Here is a 21,004-nt window from a genome sequence, read left to right as displayed (position 1 = left end):
GGACCGTTTTTCAAAATAAAGGTTGATTACACACGACTTGTGTTAGTTCTTACATTGCTACCTGTTGCTATATCATATTGTAGCTGCAACTGAAAGGAATATTATTATATTTTTAAATCAGCCTTCTTTGACTTTCATTGAAGTATTGAATTTAATCAAACACACACTTTGTCCTCCAAAAATGATTATTTTACTATTTAGTTTAAGTACACAACAAACAGAATAGGCATACAACCTAAAACGAATAAGTTCCAGCAGTTAAAACTTAGTAAATCAAAGAGTAGGATACGGGTTAACTGAAGCACACAATGAGAATGCACTCTAATTCTAAACAATGTAACAGTAGAAAAATATATACACTGCTCAAAAAAATAAAGGGAACACTTAAACAACACAATGTAACTCCAAGTCAATCACACTTCTGTGAAATCAAACTGTCCACTTAGGAAGCAACACTGATTGACAATAAATTGCACATGCTGTTGTGGAAATGGAATAGACAACAGGTGGAAATTATAGGCAATTAGCAAGACACCCCCCAAAACAGGAATGATTCTGCAGGTGGGGACCACAGACCACTTCTCAGTTCCTATGCTTCCTGCCTGATGTTTTGGTCACTTTTGAATGCTGGCGGTGCTCTCACTCTAGTGGTAGCATGAGACGGAGTCTACAACCCACACAAGTGGCTCAGGTAGTGCAGTTCATCCAGGATGGCACATCAATGCGAACTGTGGCAAAAAGGTTTGCTGTGTCTGTCAGCGTAGTGTCCAGAGCATGCAGGCGCTACCAGGAGACAGGCCAGTACATCAGGAGACGTGGAGGAGGCCGTAGGAGGGCAACAACCCAGCAGCAGGCCCGCTACCTCCGCCTTTGTGCAAGGAGGTGCACTGCCAGCGCCCTGCAAAATGAACTCCAGCAGGCCACAAATGTGCATGTGTCTGCTCAAACGGTCAGAAACAGACTCCATGAGGGTGGTATGAGGGCCCGACGTCCACAGGTGGGGGTTGTGCTTACAGCCCAACACCGTGCAGGACGTTTGGCATTTGCCAGAGAACACCAAGATTGGCAAATTCGCCACTGGCGCCCTGTGCTCTTCACAGATGAAAGCAGGTTCACACTGAGCACGTGACAGATGTGACAGAGTCTGGAGACACCGTGGAGAACGTTCTGCTGCCTGCAACATCCTCCAGCATGACCGGTTTGGCGATGGGTCAGTCATGGTGTGGGGTGGCATTTCTTTGTGGGGCCGCACAGCCCTCCATGTGCTCGCCAGAGGTAGCCTGACTGCCATTAGGTACCGAGATGAGATCCTCAGACCCCTTGTGAGACCATATGCTGACACATGCACATTTGTGGCCTGCTGGAGGTCATTTTGCAGGGCTCTGGCAGTGCTCCTCCTTGCACTAAGGCGGAGGTAGCGGTCCTGCTGCTGGGTTGTTGCCCTCCTACGGCCTCCTCCACGTCTCCTGATGTACTGGCCTGTCTCCTGGTAGCGCCTGCATGCTCTGGACACTACGCTGACAGACACAGCAAACCTTTTTGCCACAGTTCGCATTGATGTGCCATTCTGGATGAACTGCACTACCTGAGCCACTTGTGTGGGTTGTAGACTCCGTCTCATGCTACCACTAGAGTGAGAGCACCGCCAGCATTCAAAAGTGACCAAAACATCAGCCAGGAAGCATAGGAACTGAGAAGTGGTCTGTGGTCACCACCTGCAGAATCACTCCTTTTTTGGGGGTGTCTTGCTAATTGCCTATAATTTCCACCTTTTGTCTATTCCATTTGCACAACAGCATGTGCAATTTATTGTCAATCAGTGTTGCTTCCTAAGTGGACAGTTTGATTTCACAGAAGTGTGATTGACTTGGAGTTACATTGTGTTGTTTAAGTGCTCCCTTTATTTTTTTGAGCAGTGTATTTTATATGTAATACAGAGTACAGTACCAGTCAATAGTTTGGACCCATCAACTCATTCCAGGGTTTTTCTTAATGTTTTACTATTTCCTACATTGTAGAATAATAGTGAAGACATCAAAACTATGAAATAACACATATGGAATCATGAAGTAACCAAAAAAAGTGTTAAACAAATCAAAATATATTTTAGATTTTACATTCTTGAAAGTAGCCACCCTTTGCTTTGACAGCTTTGCACACTCTTCGGCATTCTCTTAACCAGCTTCTTGGGGAATGCTTTTACAACCATCTTGAAGGAGTTCCCACATATGCAGAGCACTTGTTGGCTGCTTTTCCTTCACTCTGAGGTCCAACTCATCCCAAACCAGCTCAATTGGGTTGTGGAGGCCAGGTCATCTGATGCAGCACTCCATCACTATCCTTCTCCGTCAAATAGCCCTTACACAGCCTGGACGTGTGTTGGGTCATTGTCCTGTTGAAAAACAAATGATAGTCCCACTAAGCGCAAACCAGATGGGACAGCGTATCGCTGTGGTAGCCATGCTGGTTAAGTGTGCCTTGAATTCTAAATAAATCCCTGAGTGTCACCAGCAAAGCACCCCCCCACCATCACACTTCCTTCTCCATGTTTCACAGTGGGAACCACACATGCGGCGATCATCCGTTCACCTACTCTACCTCTCACAAAATATCTCACATTTGGACTCATCAGAGCAAAGCAGACTTCCCCCCGGTCTAATGTCCATTGCTCGTGTTTCTTGGCCCAAGCAAGTCTCGTCTTCTCATTGGTGTCTTTTAGTAGTGGTTTCTTTGCCACAATTCAACCATGAAGGCCTGATTCAGTCTTCTCTGAACAGTTGATGTTGAGATGTCTCTTGAACTCTGTGAAGCATTTATTTGGGCTGCAATCTGAGGTGCAGTTAACTCTAATGAACTTATCCTCTGCAGCAGAGGTAACTCTGGGTCTTCCTTTCCTGTCGTGGTCCTCATGAGAGCCAGTTTCATCATAGCGCCTGATGGTTTTTGTGACTGCACTTGAAGAAACTTTCAAAGTATATTTTTTTAACTAGGCAAGTCAGTTAAAAACAAATTCTTATTTACAATGACAGCGTACCCCGGCCAAACCCTTACCAAGACTACGCTGGGCCAATTGTGAGCAGCCCTATGGGACTCCCAATCACGGCCAGTTGTGACACAGCCTGGAATCGAACCAGTCTGTAGTGACACCTCTAGCACTGAGACACAGTGCCTAAGACCGCTGCGTCACTCTGGAGCCCACTTGGGAATGAGTAGGTGTGTCCAAACTTTTGACTGGTACAGTATATAAATAGCCAAAGGGATTTTTGATAGTCTTGAGTAATAGCTAAACACCTAAATAACATGTAGCTTTTTGTTTTTACAATAAACGAGAACATTGTAAATAAACGTTTTATTAGTAATAGAGGTGTAAGAAGAGCAGCAAGCATATAATGGTTTATGTTGTCCTTCACAGTAACCTGTAAGCACAATGTACTGGCTTCTCCTTTCAGTAACTACTGGGGTTCAGGATCTGATCTCTGGAAAATAAACACAGAACAGAACAGATTGTCAGACAAACCAGAATGGAATACATGGAATATGAATGCACAAGTAAAGAATCTTAAGTCTATGGGACACAGGCACTTTTTGAGGTGTTTGCACAGTGTTGACATACAATGACGTTTGTAAGACCGTAACAACCAATCACAGAATGAGATTCAAGACGTTCCTTTATCTGGAAATATTTTTTTATGGAAACATGGTTCATGAAACTGTCCTCAGAGCACTCCATGATATAGAACTAATTAATTTTTAAAAAATGTGCCTGTATCCCATAGGCTTTTTCAGATTTAAGGAATTTATTGATACTAACCTTCCCTGTGGAGTACTTCCTGAAAATGTAATTTGTCCGCATTGTATTGAAGGTTCTGCAGACCAGAGACAGGTTCCAGTTGCCTCACTTCCCCTCCACACACACAATATATCCCAGAAGATCCATACCAGTGACTCGAGAGGAAGCTGCAAGCAACTGTGCTTTTAGTGTTTTAGTTGCCTATATCGATAAAGTGTTTGTCGTTGAACAGAAGACAGGAAAGTCACTAAGTAGGCTACAAGTCAAACTGTAGAAGAAATTTATGGGTAAATCCACACAAAACTTGAAAACTTTTAATTTGCATTCAATTTAATCCATAGCAGGGCCCATTATAGGAAGGATTGTTGATTGAGATATATATATATATATATATAAATAACTCAGCAAAAAAATAAACTGCCCTTTTTCAGGACCCTGTCTTTCAAAGATAATTCGTAAAAATCCAAATAACTTCACAAATCTTCATTAGAAAGTGTTTAACACTGTTTCCCATGCTTGTTCAATGAACCATAAACAATGAATGAACATGCACCTGTGGAATGGTCGTTAAGACACTACCAGCTTACAGATGGTAGGCAATTAAGGTCACAGTTATGAAAACATAGGACACTGAAGAGGCCTTTCTACTGACTCTGAAAAACACCAAAAGAAAGATATCCAGGGTCCCTGCTCAACTGCGTGAACGTGCCTTAGGCATGGTGAAGGAGGCATGAGGACTGCAGATGTGGCCAGGGCAATAAATTGCAATGTCCGTACTGTGAGACGCCTAAGACAGCGCTACAGGGAAACAGGATGGACAGCTGATCATCCTTGCAGTGGCAGATCACGTGTAACAACACCTGCACAGGATCGGTACATCCAAACATCACACCAGCGGGAAAGGTACAGGATGGCAACAACAACTGCCTAAGTTACACCAGGAACGCACAATCCCTCCATCAGTGCTCAGACTGTCCGCAATAGGCTGAGAGAGGCTGGACTGAGGGCTTGTAGGCCTGTTGTAAGGCAGGTCATCACCAGACATCACCGGCAACAATGTCGCCTATGGGCACAAACCCAACGTCGCTGGACCAGACAGGACTGGCAAAAAGTGCTCTTCACTGACGAGTCGCGGTTTTATCTGTGACATGGGGTGATGGTCGGAATTTGCGTTTAATATCGATGGAATGAGCGTTACACTGAGGCCTGTTCTCTGGAGCGGGATCGATTTGGAGGTGGAGGGTCCGTCATGGTCTGGGGCGGTGTGTCACAGCATCATCGGACTGAGCTTGTTGTCATTGCAGGCAATCTCAACGCTGTGCGTTACAGGGAAGACATCCTCCTCCCTCATGTGGTACCCTTCCTGCAGGCTCATCCTGACATGACCCTCCAGCATGACAATGCCACCAGCCATACTGCTCGTTCTGTGCGTGATTTCCTGCAAGACATGAATGTCAGTGTTCTGCCATGGCCAGCGAAGAGTCCGGATCTCAATCCCATTGAGCACGTCTGGGAACTGTTGGATCGGAGGGTGAGGGCTAGGGCCATTCCCCCCCAGAACTGTCCCAGGAACTTGCAGGTGCCTTGGTGGAAGAGCGGGGTAACATCTCACAGAAAGAACTAGCAAATCTGGTGCAGTCCATGAGGAGGAGATGCACTGCAGTACTTCATGCAGCTAGTGGCCACACCAGATACTGACTGTTACTTTTGACCCCCCCCTTTGTTCAGGGACACAATATTCCATTTCTGTTAGTCACATGTCTGTGGAACTTGTTCAGTTTATGTCTCAGTTGTTGAATCTTGTTATGTTCATACAAATATTAAGATTGTTCATACAAATGTTAAGATTAATGAAAAAGCAGTTGACAGTGAGAGGACGTTTCTTTTTTTGCTGAGTAATATATATATATATATACACATTTAACAGTGTCTTAAAGCATGATTTAGAAATAACTAACTATAGTTCGAATTTGACATTACCCAGGACTCCTGTAAGACTCCATATTGTTTTATCTGTAGGTGCTACATGCCAATATATGGTGTCATATGAAGCTAAACTGCTTGCTCTGTCATATGTATTTTGATTTCAATAACATTTCTTACATACATTTCGGAATGTAGAAAAATAACAACATGAAGTGAAAATATCCCACTTTTGATTTGGCAAACATAATACACTATGGGCATATCAAAGATACAGAGTGGAATCTCTGCTACTTTTAGAGTAAAACACATTTTTAAGCATTACCAACAGAGTGAATGTGAAAATGGATTCAAAATAGTCACCTCTGCTGTTGATTTGCAGGATGTGCAATGACACTTAAAAGGAGGGCTGTGATTGGTTACATTGTTTACTATGCCAAAGTGTCTCTATAAAAGAATCCATAACTTTAAAGTATTGAGCTAACAGAACTTTGAATTTCCTGTAAAGTACATCATGTTTGACAATGTTTGTAAAAAAAAATGTAAAAGCCTAATAAAAAAATACGTATACTTTCAATATTCATATTTGTAAATATTCACAAATTAATGCAAGAAATGTGTTACAAAATACTAATCAAAATACAGAGCAAGCAGTAAAGTTGTATATGACACTAAATGTTGCTTTGTAGCACCTACAACTGAAGCATGGCGTCTTTAAAAGGAGTACTGGGTAAGGCCAAAATGTCACAAATATACAAACTTCAACTAATTACGCTTTAGGATACAAATGTCAAATATATCCCAAAAATCCTTCCTCCAAAGGACCATTCTATGGATTCTAATTATGGGACTCAAAATCTCATAGCAACTGTCAATACAAAAGTGTTTTCCTAGGCAGAATATGATGGGAAGGGTAGAGGGGTATCAAGACGGCTTTATAGAACTCTACAAATCCAACCATATTAAACCCTGTATAAACGACAAACATTGACAGCTTACCATTCCAGTCAGCACTCTCTCTCACCTTGCAACTGCTGGGTCGCCAGGTCCGTTTCCAGGGCAAGGAGTGCGCTGGCGTCTGGGAACCCTGCGCCTTCCTCCTCCTCATCCCTGCGTCCAAGTACGAACAGAGACGAGCAACAAACTCTCAACCACCAACAGGCCTTGCTCGCCCAGGCACCTGTCCAATGCTTCCTGAACTCTGTTCACATTGATATGAAATCCATCTACATCGTTACAGCCTATCAGTCTGATAGGGAATCTGTCTTATTGACAAGTTAATGGAAATGTAGTCTTAATTATTGTACTTTGGTTCCCCACTGAACAAAAACAAATTCATAAGGATGTAGCCTAGCGGTTAAGAGCGTTGAGCCAATAACTGAAAGGTCGCAGGTTGGAATCACCTAGCCGACAAGCTGAAAAATCTGTCGACGTGCCCTTGAGCACAGCACTTAACCTTAAATGCTCTTGTAAGTCGCTATGGATAAGAGCGTCTGCTAACTGACTAAAATACGTTTAAAATCTTCCTCTGTAATAACTTATACATTATCAGTCTACTCTGGACCAAGCATCAAGCCAGCTGAACTGAAAACACGACCACTACACACAGAGGGAAGTGTTCAATGAGGAAACCATTCAAAGTGGAAAATACATGGACCCAGTATTCATATATAAACCACAGTGGCGTTGAGACATTCCATTTACAACTAGGGCCAGGAGTTTTTCCCTGGCCTGGTCACGTGGTGAGGAAAAACTTCAGGCCCTGCCTATCATTACACTGGGAGGAGTAGTGTGAAGTTGCCCTTAAATGCTGATGTTGGGTCAGTTTAAAGAAGAAAAAAAATACACTAATTGTCAAGGTTAGGATTGTGGGAGAGGAAGCTGATCCTAGATCTGTATCTAGTCTGAACTTCACCCTGGAACACTTAGGGCAGCACAACGTCCTGTGTCCTGACACCAGTGTGGACGAGGAGGTGCTTCTTCATGTGGCAGGACTGGGTGAAGCACTTCCCACAGTAGACACATTGAAACGGTTTCTCTCCGGTGTGCACCCTCTCATGCCTCTTCAGCTGGTGGCTGTGGGAGAAGCGCTTGGTGCAGTGGCTGCAGCCGTACGGTTTCTCCCCCGTATGGACCCGCATGTGCCTGCTTAGGTACGCCTGGGGGAAGGGCTTCCCGCAGAGGCTGCAACGGAGATATCTCTTGGTGGAGTGAGACGTCAGCTGTTGCGGCTGCTTTTCTATGCCTTTCGATGAAGAAGTGGAGCCTCTGTTGAAATTCGGAAAGGGGGCTTGCTTCCCTCTTTGGGGAACCTGGTGAAGAGTAACCCTTGGGGATGAAAAGCTGTTTTGGGTGGACAGTCCATTGAAATCTGGCAACTTGGACCTTGATCCTACAGTTCTCCCTTGCTCTGCATGTTGAGTGTCAGGGGGACACTTTGTCTGTCCAGACTCCATTCCCCCTCTTCCTCTGTTGTCCACAAGCTGCCTGCCGTCTGAACAGACCTCTCCAGATGTCACCTCTTGGCCAGTTAGGCTCCATTCTGAACTCATATCTGCCTCCACTTTAATGGGAACTGAGTCCACCATCACCACATCAGGCAGCCAGTCCAGAGAGCCTGAAGCAGACATGCAGACCCCAGAGTTACCAGACACCCCTCTCCTCTCTGGATGTCCAGACAGCCTCTTGGAGTCTGGCCCTGCATTATGAGGAACATTCACAGTTGGGTTGTCAGTCTCTTGGTTCTCTGTCCATTGGGACAGGCTGTATTCTATGGGTTGATGGTCAGTTTCCCAGGTCACACCCTCAGCAACCTGATGGTCTTGTCTTGCTCTGTTGTATTGTGACGCTGGATGCTGGAAGGTCTGGTTTTCAGGTTCTATATTGAGTGAGGTGTCTGGAGCTCTGTGTCTGTTGCCCTGCTGGTCCAGAAGGTCTGTGGTTTCAGTACATGATGAAGAACCTGGTTCTGCTACAATGATCTTCTCACTGCTCTCACTGACCGGTTGGGCAATCTCTGAAATGGGGAAAAGTAAAGCACAGCACAGCATCAGCTTCCTGTAGTGGAGACTGATTCTTCTTTGCTTTATTTATTAGTTATGGGTAATGACCAATAAGTTAATGAAATACTGCAATAAACATGGACAGCTTTACTTAACATAATATGTAAATTGCATAGATTGGATTAGTTGCAACAACAAAAAATACCTTCTATTGTACTGGTGTCAAGGTTCTCCATTTTGACATGAGTTTCTTCTTGCATATCTGCCATCTGTGTTTTGTATTCATCATAAACCTTTTTATTAATAACATATCCACAACAGCACTTGAAATATGATTAAACAACAATACATTTGACCATGTCTAGGACAACTGACCTGCATGCCACCATTATGGTCTGTCGCTGTGCGTCCTGCGTCTTTCCAGGTAGTGACATCCTGCATAAAGTTGCCCTCTTCAATGTCGTCAAAACGATTCTTCACTGCACCAAACAAGAGAAACCCCCATAAACGTTATAGATTCTACATTACCAATCATGTTTTTGAACGTGTTTAAATAAGGTAAAAAACCTACAATATCCAAGTCTGCCTGTCGACTTCCCTACAAAGCTCCCTCTTCCCCGGGCAACATGATTAGTGTCCACGTGCTTGTGAACTGTGCGTCGCAGGGCTCCGAATCTTTCTGTGCCCCGTCGAGAAGTCTGACATTTTGTCAAAACCAGCTTCCTCCGCAAGTTCTCGATTTCTTTCTGACTATGGGAAATTTCCAAACGTAAAGCAGCATGGCCGTCATCTACAAGTTTGCAGATTTCGGCAACGGCTGCATTCGCCAAAACCTCGACGATGGAGGCTAGCTGAGCATGAAATGCGACAGTATCGGACATCTCCTTAGCGCTATGTTTATGTTAAACACTTATGTTATAGTAATTTGCATTGCAGTGTAAAGTCAACGTCTTCAGACTACACAATTCACACCATAGAGCATTGAACACAATTTTTGTTGTTGTTTTTGTTCCGCTACTTCCTGGATCGTTCTTCAAAATAAAAAAAGTTTGCTTTTCAAAATAAAGGTTGGTTACACACACACGATTTCCCTTAGTTCAACCTTCCAACATTGCCACCTGCTGCTGTATCATATTGTTGCTGCTATTAAAAGGAATCAAATTGTTAAAAAAATATAATTTGCCTTTCAATTAAGTGAATACAAATATAACAAGCTCACGTTGTCCTTCAACAATTGTACTAATAAGTTCAAGTAAAAAAATACAGAATCAGCATACAACCTGAATTTAAAAGGAATAAATGTATTCCTTCAGTTAAAAAGAAGTCAATCAAGAGAGAAGGCTAAGGGTTAGTAGTCTCAAAACTAACTGAAGCACCACACTGAGAATACACTCTAACGCTGAACAATGTAACAGTAGAAAGATTAAAAACAAACATCTGAATATATCATTTTTATTATAAATGACAAAACTGTATAAAGAACTTGCTAACTAGATGGTAACTTTACATTAAGTAAAGCTATGGGGCTTCCTTTAGGTCCTTAAAGTGGAAGAAGTTGAACCAGTTTTACTTTACTATTTAAAGCAAAGCATTTACTTTAAATAGTGCATTCGGAAAGTATTCAAACCCCTTGACTTTTATCACATGTTGTTACGTTACAGCCTTATCCTAAAATGGTCCCCCATTTTAGTCCCCCCCCCCCCTCAATCTACACACAGTACCCCATAATGACCAAGAAAAAAACAGGTTTTTAGAAAATGTTGCAAAAAAAATTATGAATACAACTGAAATATGACATTTACATAAGTATTCAGACCATCACTCAGTACTTTATTGAAGCACCTATGGCAGTGATTATAGCCTCGAGTCTTCTCGCTACAAGCTTGGCACACCTGTATTTGGGGAGTTTCTCCCGATCTTCTCTGCAGATCCTCTCAAGCTCTGTCAGGTTGGATGGGGAGCGTCACTGCACAGCTATTTTCAAGTCTCTTCAGAGATCGATCGGGTTCAAGTCCGGGCTCTTGCTTGGGCCACTCAAGGACATTCAGAGACTTGTCCCATAGCCACTCCTGCGTTGTCTTGGCTATGTGCTTAGTCAATGTCCTGTTGGAAGGTGAACCTTCGCCCCAGTCATAGGTCCTGAGTGCTCTGGAGCCGGTTTTCATCAAGGACCTCTCTGTACTTTGCTCCATTCAGCTTTCCCTCGATCCTGCCTAGTCTCCCAGTCCCTGCCACTGAAAAACTTCCCCACAGCATGATGCTGCCACCACCATGCTTCACCGTAGGGATGGTTGCAGGTTTCCTCCAGACGTGACACTTGGCTTGTAGGTCAAAGAGTTCAATCTTGGTTTCATCAGACCAGAGAATCTTGTTTCTCGTGGTCAGAGTCCTTTAGGTGCCTTTTGGTAAACTCCAAGCGGGCTGTCATGTGCATTTTACTGAGAAGTGGCTTATGTCTGTCCACTGTACCCTAAAGGCCTGATTGGTGGAGTGCTGCAGTGATGGTTGTCCTTCTGGAAGGTACTCCCATCTCCACACAGGAACTCTAGAGCTCTGTTAGAGTGACCATCGGGCTCTTGGTCACCTCCCTGGCCTTTCTCCCCCGATTGCTCACTTTGGCCGGGCGACCAAGAAGAAGAGTCTTGGTGGTTCTAAACTATTTCAATTTAAGTATGATGGAGGCCTCTGTTCTTGGGGACATTCAGTGCTGCAGACATTTTTTGGCACCTTTCCCCAGATCTGTGCCTCAACACAATTCCTTCAACCTCATGGCTTGGTTTTTGCTCTGACATGCACTGTCAACTGTGGGACCTCATAGACAGGTGTGTGCCTTTCCAAATCATGTCCAATCAATTGAATTTACCACAGGTGGACTACAATCAAGTTGTAGAAACATCTCGAGGATCTATGGAAACAGGATGCAACTGTGCTCAATTTCTAGTCTCATAGCAAAGGGTCTGATTACTTATGTAAATAAGGTATCTGATTTTTTTTATTTTTAATACATTTGCAAACATTTCTTAAATCCTGTTTTCACTTTGTCATTATAGTGTAATGTGCAGATTGAAAAAATTATAATTTAATACATTTTAGAATAAGGCTGTAGTGTAACAAAATGTGGAAAAGGGAAGGGGTCTGAATATTTTCTGAATGCACTGTAGTCAAAGTTATATTTAGTAAAACAATTGGTCTGATTACTTTGACAGACTACTATATCAACCGTATTGCTTTGGATTGTGGGGCAGTAAGATCACAATGTCTAAACTACAGTTGAGTGTGAAAACTGAAAGAAGAGATAGGACAAAGATCTGTCAGACGATGGTAATAAAAGGCAGGATCATGTAGACAACACTCGTAGGAAAGCAAAGCAATTCAATCCATGCTGGGGGTTTCAGATAAATAGATGCATTTTGTAAAAATGTCAATGAAGTTTGATTTTAGTTTAAGGAGGATGTAATGATCAAACAGTACAGTCTTCATAGGTCGGTTGTTCAAAGTGAGATAGAAAATGCTTTCTGAATGTGAAGACTTGCTGTTGTGGTGGAAGGGAGGAACTCATAATGAATTAGAAACATTTAGGCTATTATTTGGGGAGGGAAATATGATGATACATCTAGTGATGACAGCTCTTTAAAAGTATTTTAGTGGTATTTTAACTATTTGAATGAAAAGAAAAGCAGAGGCATGACATTTTAGGCCGAGCCCTACCCATGCTGGTGACGCTCATGCCCTACCGAAGCCCGATTTCTCAACACATAATTAGAAACACAGTAACTTCCTCAATTAGTATCAATAGCTAATCTCGGTCTGTCCCTTGCTTCCTGCACTGCCCCATGCGCTCCTCTGCGTGTGTACACATAGCAACGGCTACATTTGGGCTGCTCATTGACGAGACAAGAAATCCGTTAGCTGACGTTAACTAGCTACTTTTCGTCACTCTAAACTCCGACAACAGCTGTACCATTTTATGGATATGCTAATTTATGCACATTTGTAGTTATAGTTTATAAATGTTTTAAATATTTTTTTAGTTAGGATGGCCTGAACATGTGAAAATTGGTTTGGTGTCTCTAACTTGAACAGTTGAATAGTTACTTTTGCAGAGTATTTTATGCAAATATATAGTTATAGTCTTTCAGTTTTAAAGAATTTTAAGTTAGGATGAGCTGAATGTTTTAAAGTTCGGCCTTGTAGCTTAATTGGCCAAGGTGCCAGACCATTTTGAATACCTACCTCTGTATTCCTATGGTTCTCATCCAAACCCATGTTCATTTATGAAACATTTTATCGGTTATAGTTTTAAAAAGCATATACAGTACCAGTCAAAAGTTTAGACACACCTACTCATTCAAGGGTTTTTCTTTTTACTATTTTCTACATTGTAGAATAATAGTGAAGACATCAACACTATGAATTAACATATGTAATCATGTATTAACTGAAAAAAAGTGTTAAACAAATGAAAATATATTTTATATTCTTCAAAGGAGACACTCTTTGCCTTGATGACAGCTTTCTCAGGATGGTACGGAAGGTTCCGCTGTGACCAGAGACAGGTTCCAGTAGTCTCTCTTCCCGTCCACATGCAGCATATCCCAGAAGATCCACACCAGCGACTCCAGAGGAAGCTGCAAAGACAAAGTTAATTCAATTGTTTCCATATTGTATCTGTATATAGATCAGGTGCTAGTCCGGAACAATCAGTTTGGCAGCTAAGCAGTGGTATATGAGGAAAGTCACTAAGGCTACATGTCCAAGTCAAGAAGACATTTATATTAGTCTATTATATGAATGTTAATCAACAACAAAAAATAGCATCATGTATGGAGAATCAAAAACAATGAGTGAACGGTTTCAAATCTGATATTATGAAAGTAGGAAGGTGATGTTCTGCCTGTTCTAGGCTAGATAAACCTACAGGTACTGTTACTTACCTCCAAGAGATTGTGTTTCCCCAGACCATAGTACCTCTGGGGATTCTGGGAATAAAGAAGAGGTGAGTGAGTAGCTTGGTTCTAGAGTACTGGTGCACATCCGAACTGGTTTAGCTCACTCAAAACAGAGTCAGAATGGAAAGGAATAAACCAGAGAGAATTCTGATTGAATTAAATGAATTCTAATTCTATTCATTCTAATTCTGGGACTCAAAAACAAATTGCCACTTTGAACAGACAATGGTTTTCCTAGGCTGAATATTATGGAAAGTGTAAAGTGATATAGATAGTTCCATAAAGCCGCCAATAAATCTAACCATAATAAACCCTCTATAAAGTCAACCATTGAGAGCCTACCATTCCAGGTCAGTACTCTCGCCTTGCACCTGCTGGGTCGCCAGATCTGTGTCAAGGTCCAGGAGTGTGCTGGCACCCAGGGAACCTGTGGCTTTCTCTTCTGCCATGTCGATGTCCAGAAAGTGACAGTCACCGTCACCCTCTTCCCTGCACCCTCCTCCTCCCTATGTCCAGGTACGAGACGAGCCGAGCAACGAGCTCTCAACCACCTACAGGCCTAGCTCACCCAGGCACCTGTCCAGAGCTTCCTGCATTCATAATTGATGTTCTTTGGTTCACCACTGCACCAATACATATTCAAAAGGATGTTTAAAATCTTCACCTATAATAACTTATACATTAACAGTCCACTCTGGACCAAGCCAGCTGAAAACACTACCACTACACACAGAGGGTAGTGCTGAATGTGGTAACTATCCAAACTGTTAAAAGCACAAGGACCCAGTATGCATATGAAAACCACAGTAGTGTTGAGCCATTCCCCTTACAACTAGGTCCAGGAGTTTTTCCCTGGTCTAGTCACGTGGTGAGGAAAAACTCCTGGCCTTACCTATAATTACACCAGGCGGAGTAGTGTGAAGTTGCCCCTACACACTGATCTTGGGTCAGTTTTAGATGTTTTCCTACTAATGGTTAAGGTTAGGATTGGAGAAGAGGAAGCTGATCCTAGATCTGTACCAAGGGGAAACTTCACCCTGGAACACTCAGGGCAGCCCAATGTCCTGTGGCCTGCCACCAGTGTGGACAAGGAGGTGCCTCTTCATGTGACTGGACTGGGTGAAGCACTTCCCGCAGTAGACACAGTGAAATGGTTTCTCTCCGGTGTGCACCCTCTCATGCATCTTCAGCTGGTGCCTGTGGGAGAAGCGCTTGGTGCAGTGGCTGCAGCCGTACGGTTTCTCCCCTGTATGGACACGCATATGACTCCGCAGTTGCGCCGGCTGAGGGAAGGGCTTTCCGCAGAGGCTGCACCGGAGTTGCCTCTTGGGTGAGTGAGATGTTAGCTGTTGCGGCTGCTTTTCTATGCCTTTCGATGAAAAATTGGAGCCTCTGTTGAAATTCAGGAAGGGGGCTTGCTTCCCTCTTTGGGGAACCTGGTGGAGAGTAACTCTTGGGGATGAAAAGCTGTTTCGGTTAGACAGTCCATTGAAATCTGGAAACTTGGACCTTGATCCTATAGTTCTACCTTGCTCTGTGTTTTCAGTGTCGGTGGGACACTTTGTCTGTCCAGACTCCATTCCCCCTCTTCCTCTGTTGTCCACAAGCTGCCTGCCGTCTGAACAGACCTCTCCAGATGTCACCTCTTGGCCAGTTATGCTCCATTCTGAACTCATATCTGCCTCCACTTTAATGGGAACTGAGTCCACCAGCACCACATCAGACACCCAGTCCAGAGAGTCCAAAGCAGACATGCAGACCCCAGAGTTACCAGACACCCCTCTCCTCTCTGGATGTCCAGGCAGCCTTTTGGAGTCTGACCCGGAATTGTGAGGAGCATTCACAGTTCGGTTGTCAGTCTCTTGGTTCTCTGTCCATTGGGACAGGCTGTATTCTATGGGTTGATGGTCAGTTTCCCAGGTCACACCCTCAGCAACCTGATGGTCCTGTCTTGCTCTGTTGTATTGTGACGCTGGATGCTGGAAGGTCTGGTTTTCAGGTTCTATATCGAGTGAGGTGTCTGGAGCTCTGTCTCGGTTGCCCTGCTGGTTCAGAAGGTCTGTGGTTTCAGTAGATGATGAAGAACCTGGTTCAGCCGCAATGAACTTCTCACTGCTCTCACTGACCAGTTGGACAATCTCTGAAATGGGTCAACGTAAAGAACAACATCAGCTTCCTGTAGTGAAGACTGATTATTTTTTGCCTTACTTATTAGTTATGGGTAATGACCAAGAACTTAATCAAATACTGCAATAAAGGCTTTACTCAACAATGTGTAAATTGCATAGATTTGATTAGTTGCATAAAATGACCTTCTGTTCTGCTGGTACCAAGGTTCTCCATTTTGATAAGAGGTGACTCTTGCGTATCTGCCACCTGTTTTGTATTCATCAGAAACATTTGATTAGAAAAATATCCAAACAGCATTTGAAATGAGAAAATAAATCATCAATTTGACCGTGTCAATGACAACTGACCTGCATGCCTCCATCCTGGCCTGTCGCGGTGCGACTTGCGTCTTTCCAGTTCGTGACATCCTTTGTAAAGTTGTCCCCTTCGCTGTAGGAAAAACGATTCTCCACTGCACCAGAAAAGATAAACCCTCATAAACGTTACATATTCTACATTACAAATTATTTGAACGTGTTTAAATAAGGTAAAAAACCTACAATATCCATGTCTGCCTATTGACTTTCCAACGAAGCTCGCTCTTGCTCGGGCAACAAGATCGGTTTCGCGCCTGTGAACTGTGCGTCGCAGGGCTCCGAATTTCTCTGTGCCACGTTGAGAACTCTGGAATTTTGTCAAAAGCAGCTTCCTCCGCAGGTTATCGATTTCTTTCTGGCTATGGGAGATTTCCAAACGTAAGGCAGCATGGCCGTCATCTACAAGTTTACAGATTTCGGCAACGGCTGCATTCGCCAAAACCTCAATTATTGAAGCTAGCTGAGCATGAAAGGCGACGCTATCACACATGTCCTTGGAACTATGTAAATGTTAAACAATTATGTTATAGTAAATTGCAGTATTCAGTCAACGTTTTGAGAATTCAAAGTTCACAATGTAGACGGTAGACTACACACAGAAATTCATTCCGGAAACAAAAGTAAGGCTACTTCCTGAATTGTTTTTCAAAATAAAGGTTGTTTTTAAAAATAAAAATTGGTTACTCACACGACTTGTTAGTTATACCTTTCAACGTTACCACCCGCTGCTCTATCATGTTGTAGGTGCTACTAAAATGAATCTAATGTTTTGCAAATCCGCCTTTCTTGTCCTCCAAATTTTTTTTAATTATTAAGTTCAAATACAAAAATACAGAATCCGCAAACAACCTGAATTTAAAGAGAATAAATATATTTCTAAAGTAAAAAATAAGTAAATAAAAGAGTAGGCTAAAAGGGTTAGTAGTCTGAAAACGAGCTGAAGCACCGCACTGAGAAAGCACAAAACAAATTATAATCTGTAAATATAATGGATAAATAGCCAATGCGATTCCTAGCTAACAACATTTCATTTTTTGTTTTTACAAATTAGAATATTGTAAATGGAAAAAAAACATTGGTAACTTTACATTCAGTAAAGTTATGGGGCTTGCTTTAGCTCTAAAAGTATTTTGTGGTAGCAGAAGAAGTATAAAAAGTAAACTATTTATATAGTTATAGTTGATACATGTTTTAAATCATTTCAAGTTACAATGGCCTGAACATGTCAAAGTTGGTTTGGTCTATCTTGAACGGTTCAAGAGTTTACAGTTGGTGAGTTATTTTATGCTAATTTCTGCAAATGTATATAGTTATAGTCAATAACAGTTTAAAATAATTTTAAGTTAGGATAGCCTGAACATTTTAATGTTGGGTCTGGTAGTTTAATTGGCCAAGGAGCAAAACCGTTTTGAATAGCTACCTCTGTATTCCTATGGTTCTCATTCAACCCGATGTTAATTTTTGCAAATTGTAAATGGTTAAAAAAGTATATATACCGGTATAGAAGAATAAAAAAATATTTTGACAAGCAATCTAAGTATGGTCAGACCGAACCTGTCAACGTTGGTTTGGAGTTGATAGCTTAAAATGGTGAAAGAGGAGGTCTAAACAAATAAACATTTTTGTACCAGCCCCTTTTTCTGCCATTGAAATGCATTGGTATCCATAGCAACAACTCTATCTGGGCTGCTGAAGGATGAGACAAACAGCTGTAACTTTTGATTGGTAGTAGATAATTATATTCTGATTCCAGATTTAAATACCAGAGAAGTAGACCTCAATGTCATACCCTCTAGGTTTTAATCTAAAGTGCTGGAAATGTGGTCAAATTTGCCAATTTGTGTCAAAAGTTGCATTGTTCACTGTGAATGGATGTTGGAAGTCTGGGAGTTGATGATGTCACAATAGGACCTTTAGAATGTTGAATAAAAACAATGAAAGTGAATAAAGGACTAAATGATTAGTAGTTTAAAAAGTATAAAAGGGGCACCCGAGTGGTGCAGTGGTCCAAGGCACTGCAGCTCAGTGCAAGAGGCAGACACCCTGGTTGGAATCCAGGCTGTATCACAACCGACCGTGATTGGGAGTCCAATAGGGCGGCACACAATTGACCCAGCGTCGTCTGGGTTTGGCCGGAGTAGGCCGTCATTGTAAATAAGAATTTGTTCTTAACTGACTTGCCTAGTTAAATAAAAGGTTCACACACAAAAAAGCCTAAACTTGTGATTTACAACACCCTACTAGCCGGACTTCAAGAAATGCCTTGGCATTTCCTCCCAAATATGCTCTCACACATGTATAGTATGCAACCCAGACTTACCAAAAGCCCTGAGTGATGCCAACTTTCATCTTTGGCATACTCTAGGGTTCAGGACCTTTCAGACCGGTTTCATCAGAACACAACTTCACTGAAATACTCTCAAGAACTCTGCAGTGAATTCAATGTGCCAAGATCCAATTTAATTATCTTCAAATTAGACACGTAATTTCCTAATTTCACTTCCAAGAGGAGGTTTAGAGCTCAGCTCAATGAAGTTGAGACCCTTCTTGCTACAGCACAATCCATCAAAGGCAAAATCTCCCATATTTTTAGACTCCCATCTAAGAATGTGGGCTCCTCCTTTACTCCTTTGAAAATAATCTGGGAAAAGGGCCTTTGTCTGACTATGGTTCAGGAGTTATGGACGGATGTTTGCGACAGGGTATACTGCTCCTCTACTAATATAAAAATGAAATAATCTATTTTAAAAAATGTTGTACAAATTGTATTACACCCCAGTGAGACTCCATAGAATGAATAGACATTTCTCCTGATTGTAAAAGATGTACATCTGAAAGCAGTGGAGGCTGCTGAGGGGAGGATGATTTATAATAACTGGAATGGAGTAAATGGCATCAAGCACATAGAAAACATGTTTGATACCATTCCACCAATTCCGCTCCAGCCATTACCACGAGCCCGTCGTCCCCAATTAAGGTGCCACCAACCTCCTGTGTCTGAAAGTGGAACTTACATGCATATATTTTGGCATTGCGAGCAGATTTTTGCAACCTATACATACTGCTGCATAGAAAATATTAGATTTAGTTTGATATGACCCCGTGTATCTATCTTCTTAATGCTTAACAGGACTTTGTTCTTGATCTAAACAGAGAAAATGTGTTTATGACTATCACATACTTTGCTAAAAAAATTATTCTACCAAGTTGGGCTTCAAATTCCTGTCCAACATTTAAAATGTGGATTGACCAGATTGTTGACTTTCTTCCTCTTGAAAAGCTCACGTGTGACCTCTGCACTCACGTGTGACCTCCGCAAGAGACGGCGCAGGTTCAATGGACTCTGGTCTCCACTACTCAACTATATTTCAAACTGGACAGAATGGGGAGATGAAGGAAATGTGTGTATATACATGTTGTGTAAAGTGCTGTAAAACAAGCTCGTTGTCTCAGCTAAAGCTGGAAATAGCTAACACGTTCACGGATAGTGCTGCTGCAAATTTGTTGTTTGTTTATTGTTTTATGTCTGCCACATCTGTTAATGTGGATTGTTTTGTTTGTTGATTGAAAAACAAGAAAACTTAAATACTTCCAATAAAACAATACAAAAACACATTGACCCAGTGTTCATATGAAAACCCCAGTAGTGTGGAGCCATTCCCCTTACAACTAGGGCCAGGAGTTTTCCCCTGGTCTGGTCACATGGTGAGGGAAAACTCCTGGCCCTGCCTATCATTATTGTGAAGTTGCCCCTAGATGCTGATCTTGGGGCATTTCTGCATTTTTTTAAGACAAATGTTTAATGTTAGGATTGGGGAAAGGAAACTGATCCAAGATCTGTACCTAGGGAAATTTCAGCATGGAACACTCAGGGCAGCCCAATGTCCTGTGGCCTGCCACCAGTGTGGACGAGGAGATGCTTCTTCATGTGGCCGGACTGGGTGAAGCACTTCCCACAGTAGACACATTGAAATGGTTTCTCTCCGGTGTGCACCCTCTCATGCATCTTCAGCTGGTGGCTGTGGGAGAAGCGCTTGGTGCAGTGGCTGCAGCCGTACGGTTTCTCCCCCGTATGGACCCGCATGTGCCTCTGCAGGTGCGCCGGCTTGGGAAAGGGCTTTCCACAGAGGCTGCACCGGAGCTGCCTCTGGGTGGAGTGAGACATTAGCTGTTGTGGCTGCTTTTCTATGCCTTTCGGTGAAGAAGTGGAGCCTCTGTTGAAATTTGGGAAGGGAGCTGGCTTCCCTCTTTGGGGAACCTGGTGGAGGGTAACCCTTGGGGATGAAAAGCTGTTTTGGGTGGACAGTCCGTTGAAATCTGGGAACTTGGACCTTGGTCCTACAGTTGTCCCTTGCGCCGCATGTTGAGTGTCAGGGGGACACTTTGTCTGTCCAGATTCCATTCCCCCTCTTCCTCTGTTGTCCACAAGCTGCCTGCTGTCTGAACAGACCTCTACAGATGTCGCCTCTTGGCCAGTTAGGCTCCATTCTGAACTCATATCTGCCTCTACTTTAATGGGAACTGAGTCCACCATCACCACATCAGGCAGCCAGACCAGAGAGCCTGAAGCAGACATGCAGACACCAGAGTTACCAGACACCCCTCTCCTCTCTGGATGTCCAGACAGCCTCTTGGAGTCTGGCCCTGCATTATGAGGAGCATTCACAGTTGGGTTGTCAGTGTCTTGGATCTCTGTCCATTGGGACAGACTGTATGATATGGGTTGATGGTCAGTTTCCCAGGTCAAACCCTCAGCAACCTGATGGTCCTGTCTTGCTCTGTTGTATTGTGACGCTGGATGCTGGAAGGTCTGGTTTTCAGGTTCTATATTGAGTGAGGTGTCTGGAGCTCTGG

General features: G+C 42.8%; 3 protein-coding genes across 9 annotated transcripts; all 3 read right to left on the bottom strand.

The window, feature by feature from the left end:
• Positions 1 to 3,334: 3,334 nt before the first annotated feature.
• On the bottom strand, positions 3,335 to 10,061 carry LOC129845370 (zinc finger protein 236-like). Of its 5 annotated transcripts, none has more exons than XR_008758043.1 (6): positions 9,287 to 10,061; positions 9,091 to 9,194; positions 8,921 to 8,984; positions 6,713 to 8,729; positions 3,812 to 3,957; positions 3,335 to 3,476 (listed from the first exon to the last, which is right to left on the bottom strand). XR_008758043.1 is itself a non-coding variant. In XM_055913268.1 (4 exons), the coding sequence occupies exons 1-4, from the start codon at positions 9,594 to 9,596 to the stop codon at positions 7,639 to 7,641; spliced, it is 1,569 nt and encodes a 522-aa protein (XP_055769243.1). In that variant the 5' UTR covers positions 9,597 to 10,061; the 3' UTR covers positions 3,335 to 7,638. The 5 variants fall into 5 exon arrangements, 1 of the variants encoding a protein (XP_055769243.1); XR_008758041.1 differs by having other exon boundaries at positions 3,812 to 3,991; positions 6,738 to 8,729; XR_008758042.1 differs by having other exon boundaries at positions 6,738 to 8,729.
• A 90-nt stretch (positions 10,062 to 10,151) lies between these two features.
• LOC129845372 (zinc finger protein 13-like) lies at positions 10,152 to 16,792 on the bottom strand. 3 transcript variants are annotated; one of them, XM_055913274.1, is made up of 6 exons: positions 16,334 to 16,792; positions 16,142 to 16,245; positions 15,977 to 16,040; positions 15,193 to 15,804; positions 13,650 to 13,694; positions 10,152 to 13,343 (listed from the first exon to the last, which is right to left on the bottom strand). In XM_055913274.1, exons 1-6 carry the CDS (start codon positions 16,638 to 16,640, stop codon positions 13,150 to 13,152), a joined length of 1,326 nt encoding a protein of 441 aa, XP_055769249.1. In that variant the 5' UTR covers positions 16,641 to 16,792; the 3' UTR covers positions 10,152 to 13,149. The 3 variants fall into 3 exon arrangements, 2 of the variants coding, with proteins under 2 accessions (XP_055769249.1, XP_055769248.1); XR_008758044.1 differs by having other exon boundaries at positions 13,299 to 13,343; positions 14,007 to 15,804; positions 16,334 to 16,791; XM_055913273.1 differs by lacking the exons at positions 10,152 to 13,343; positions 13,650 to 13,694 and having other exon boundaries at positions 13,810 to 15,804; positions 16,334 to 16,791.
• A 176-nt stretch (positions 16,793 to 16,968) lies between these two features.
• LOC129845387 (zinc finger protein 235-like) lies at positions 16,969 to 20,999 on the bottom strand (the record flags this gene model as incomplete). Its single annotated transcript, XM_055913298.1, has 1 exon — positions 16,969 to 20,999. A coding segment is annotated over one exon (981 nt), but the record flags the coding sequence as incomplete, so codon positions are not given.
• Positions 21,000 to 21,004: the final 5 nt, after the last annotated feature.

This window comes from Salvelinus fontinalis, unplaced genomic scaffold, assembly GCF_029448725.1.
Source record: "Salvelinus fontinalis isolate EN_2023a unplaced genomic scaffold, ASM2944872v1 scaffold_0285, whole genome shotgun sequence".
NCBI lineage: Eukaryota > Metazoa > Chordata > Actinopteri > Salmoniformes > Salmonidae > Salvelinus > Salvelinus fontinalis.
Note: the sequence above shows the minus strand (reverse complement) of the source record. Positions and strands in the feature narration are given on the sequence as shown.

Coding starts and splice junctions, on each gene's coding strand:
- LOC129845370 (XM_055913268.1), bottom strand. CDS start 9,596: ATGTCCGATACTGTCGCATTTCATGCTCAGCTAGCCTCCATCGTCGAG. Junction 9,195..9,286: donor GACAGGCAGACTTGGATATT/GTAGGTTTTTTA, acceptor TGTTTGGTGCAG/TGAAGAATCGTTTTGACGAC. Junction 8,985..9,090: donor ACCATAATGGTGGCATGCAG/GTCAGTTGTCCT, acceptor TACAAAACACAG/ATGGCAGATATGCAAGAAGA.
- LOC129845372 (XM_055913273.1), bottom strand. CDS start 16,640: ATGTGTGATAGCGTCGCCTTTCATGCTCAGCTAGCTTCAATAATTGAG. Junction 16,041..16,141: donor GCCAGGATGGAGGCATGCAG/GTCAGTTGTCAT, acceptor AATACAAAACAG/GTGGCAGATACGCAAGAGTC. Junction 15,805..15,976: donor TGGTACCAGCAGAACAGAAG/GTCATTTTATGC, acceptor GACCCATTTCAG/AGATTGTCCAACTGGTCAGT.